The 3,200-nt window shown below is 37.9% G+C and overlaps 1 protein-coding gene across 1 annotated transcript; it reads right to left on the bottom strand.

Moving 5' to 3' along the window:
* Positions 1 to 483: 483 nt before the first annotated feature.
* LOC106986468 (olfactory receptor 2D3-like) lies at positions 484 to 1,408 on the bottom strand. Its single transcript, XM_015084631.3, is given in 2 exon segments — positions 484 to 1,101; positions 1,103 to 1,408. Coding segments are annotated over 2 exon segments (924 nt in total).
* Between the last annotated feature and the right edge of the window lie 1,792 nt (positions 1,409 to 3,200).

Here is a 3,200-nt window from a genome sequence, read left to right as displayed (position 1 = left end):
AACCAAAAGGTACTATGTCTGGGTGAAAATGTATTAGTGAACCAGTAATGCAGTGTAAATGAAGATCCTCATATGTGTGTGTGTGTGTGTGTGTGTGTGTGTGTGTGTGTGTATACACATATATATGTATATAAATGTATATAAATGTATGTATAAATTGTATAAATTATATATATAATGTATATATAAATGTATATATAAATGTATATAATATATAAATGTAATTTATATTATAATATATAATATAATAGCAAAAAGCTGTAATGAGGCAAGCAAGCTATAACCACAGAGAATAAGCTTGAGCAAGATGCAGTTGACAAACTTGAAAACATCCTAGATATACAAGAATACATGTATGACCCTTAGTTCTGGATCAGCTTAGAAACAGTTCAAGAGAAAGCTGTTAAAAATGTTGAACCACTTTGGAATGTCTTCATTCTCATAGATGTGTATCAATAGAAAGATCATTGCCTCTGAGAGGCTCTATCTTCCAAATGCTTTCCTAAATGCCTCCTTTACCTCCTTGTTTCTCAGGCTGTAAATGAATGGGTTCATCATGGATGTTATGACTGAGTAGAACACAGAAATCACCTTTTCCCCTTCATTTACCTTCTTGGAATTTGGACACATGTAGGTAAATATAGTTGAGCCGTAGAAGAAGACCACAACAATGAGATGAGAACCACAGGTAGAAAAGGCCTTAAGTCTCCCCTCACCTGACTGTATCCGAATCACAGTGGAGATAATATTCCAGTAGGAGAAAAGGATGAGGGAGACAGGACCAAGGAGAATTACTATGCCCATTGCCAAGATGGCCATCTCAGCTTTGTAGGTTTCTTCTGAAGCCAACTTCAAGAGTGCAGGAGGTTCACAAAAATAATGATTAATTATATTCTGTCCATGGTATGAGAGACATAAAGTAAATATTGTGTCTACTAAAGACACAATGGCTCCACTGGCCCAGGACCCTATGATCAGCTGTACACACACCCTCTGGGTCATGAGGGTGGAGTAGTGAAGAGGCTTACAGACAGCCACATAGCGGTCATAGGACATCACTGCTAGGAGGGAACTTTCTGTATACCCAGCTACTAGGAAAAAAAATCATCTGAATTGAACACCCAGCAAAGGAAATGGTCTTTCTCATTACCAGCAAGTGGAATAGCATCTGGGGGATGACTGTTGTAGAGAAACAGAGATCAGTAAACGACAGGTTTTTAAGGAAGAAATACATTGGTGTATGAAGTCGAGAGTCAATATGAATTAGCACTATGATGAGAAAATTCCCACACAGAGTTAGCAGGTAGATGATGAGAAACACTACAAACAGCAGGATTTGGGTCTGCCAATCTGAAGAAAGGCCTAGCAAGATGAATTCAGTCAGATAGGTTTGGTTTTCTGTGCCCATTGGTGTTTATTTCTGTCTACACATCAGCATAAATAAAGGAATCAAAAGTTGACTATGGTGGAAAACCAAATCCTGAAAGTGAAGATCTCATTGTAAGAACAAATATGTTTTATTGAAAAAATATCTTGGAAGCATTTAAGACACTTGATTTTCCAAAATTTCCATCCTTAATTCTTACGGAAGCTATTTGAAAAAAGATGCTCACATATTATATGGATTTGAAAAAATATGAGGATTTCTGCCTTTAGTAGAAAGCCCAGGTTTTTCTTTTATCTAGTTTACTTTTCAATCAGCAGATTTTGACTTTGATTTCATCAAGGAGCGGAACCAATAATTATCTTTTCCTTTGTGTTTCTAAGGGATCATTTATCATCCTTCCAAGAAGGAAGGGAATTTTAAGAAACCATTTAGATCATGTTATAATCCACACATTTAGTCCTTTTCTAAATTCTTCACTGGATCAGAGAATCAAGCCTTGATGGCAGTGTTGAAGATTAAGGCATGATAGGCCCTCATTGTTACAGAGCCAAGATGTTGGAGACAAGGCCAGACTTAAGTAGCACCACACCCTATGGAAGCAGGAACAGCCCTTTGTGGAGACCAAGTGCCACCACAATAGCTGTCTGCACAGTTTCAGTATTTTTTCTAGTGTGACAGTATTTGAGCTCATTCATGCTGCAGTTTGTTTCAGAGTATCCAATCAATGGGTTAGGTACATCACTAGGAAATCAGGCACTGGTCCAATGCTTTGCAGCCAGGCAGGAAATACTATTCAATCTATACATTATTGTACATCAGAAACAAGCAAGGAATAACATGGCTGGATATAAGCTAATAGAGAAGGAAATTATAAAGAGTTAGGGAAGTTAGCTGGGGGCATGGGTAAATGGCTGGCACTCAGGGTTGGAGACATCTATCCCTGAGAAGGGTGGAAGCAATAGTCTTAGAATTGGCCTTTAGAATGAAGATGTCAGAACAGAAAGTCAGCCCACCTGGCAGGGCCATCTTGAGATAGACAGATATCAGAGCCTACAGACGAGAAAGGTTTGTCTTCACACGTAAGACCCTACCTCTAGCTGGCAGTATAGGAAAACTATGGCCAGAGCAATTGTGCCTTGACCACTGGCTCATGAGCTGCCAAGTAGGACTTAATTTCAGGAACATGAGTTGACAGTGAGGTTTCTATTCATGAATTTCCACTCAGATGGAAATGAAATGGGTCCAGTCTGAGCCTACAGTAGAGTCCATTGGTCTTTAAGGGACCAGGAGGGCAGAGTCAGGGAATGATTTGAGGAATTGGCAAAATTAAATGAGAAATATCTTTTCTTTAGATAAGTTGAAATACACAGGAAGATCACTGATAAAGTCTCTAACCTAGTAGCCAAACTCATTTTCCAACAATTATTGATAAGTGCAGTTTTTCACTGCTTCATCATGGTAAATTTACATTCAATGAACTATGAATATTTCATGTGTACAATCTGGTGAGTTTTGATATATGTATATAATAATGTGCTTTGAAAAGGTTACTATTAACTTATATATGATTGTTTGTTTACAATTCTGTCTTCTGACTGGGCTATAAGTTTGTTCAGGGTAGAAATCCTATCTCAATCCATATGTCTGCATCACCTGGCATATAGTAAATTTTCAAGAACTATTCACAGACTGAATGGGTGAATAAATAACTGAATGCATCCAGGACTGAACAAACTCTTCCTCAACACATAGTCTCTGTCACACACACACATCCACTCAATAACTCCTAAGTGCTAATCATCCTATGTAAAGC

The sequence above is a fragment of the Acinonyx jubatus genome, chromosome D1 (assembly GCF_027475565.1).
Source record: "Acinonyx jubatus isolate Ajub_Pintada_27869175 chromosome D1, VMU_Ajub_asm_v1.0, whole genome shotgun sequence".
In the NCBI taxonomy this organism is placed as follows: Eukaryota; Metazoa; Chordata; class Mammalia; order Carnivora; family Felidae; genus Acinonyx; species Acinonyx jubatus.
This window is presented reverse-complemented; position numbering and strand designations above follow the sequence as displayed.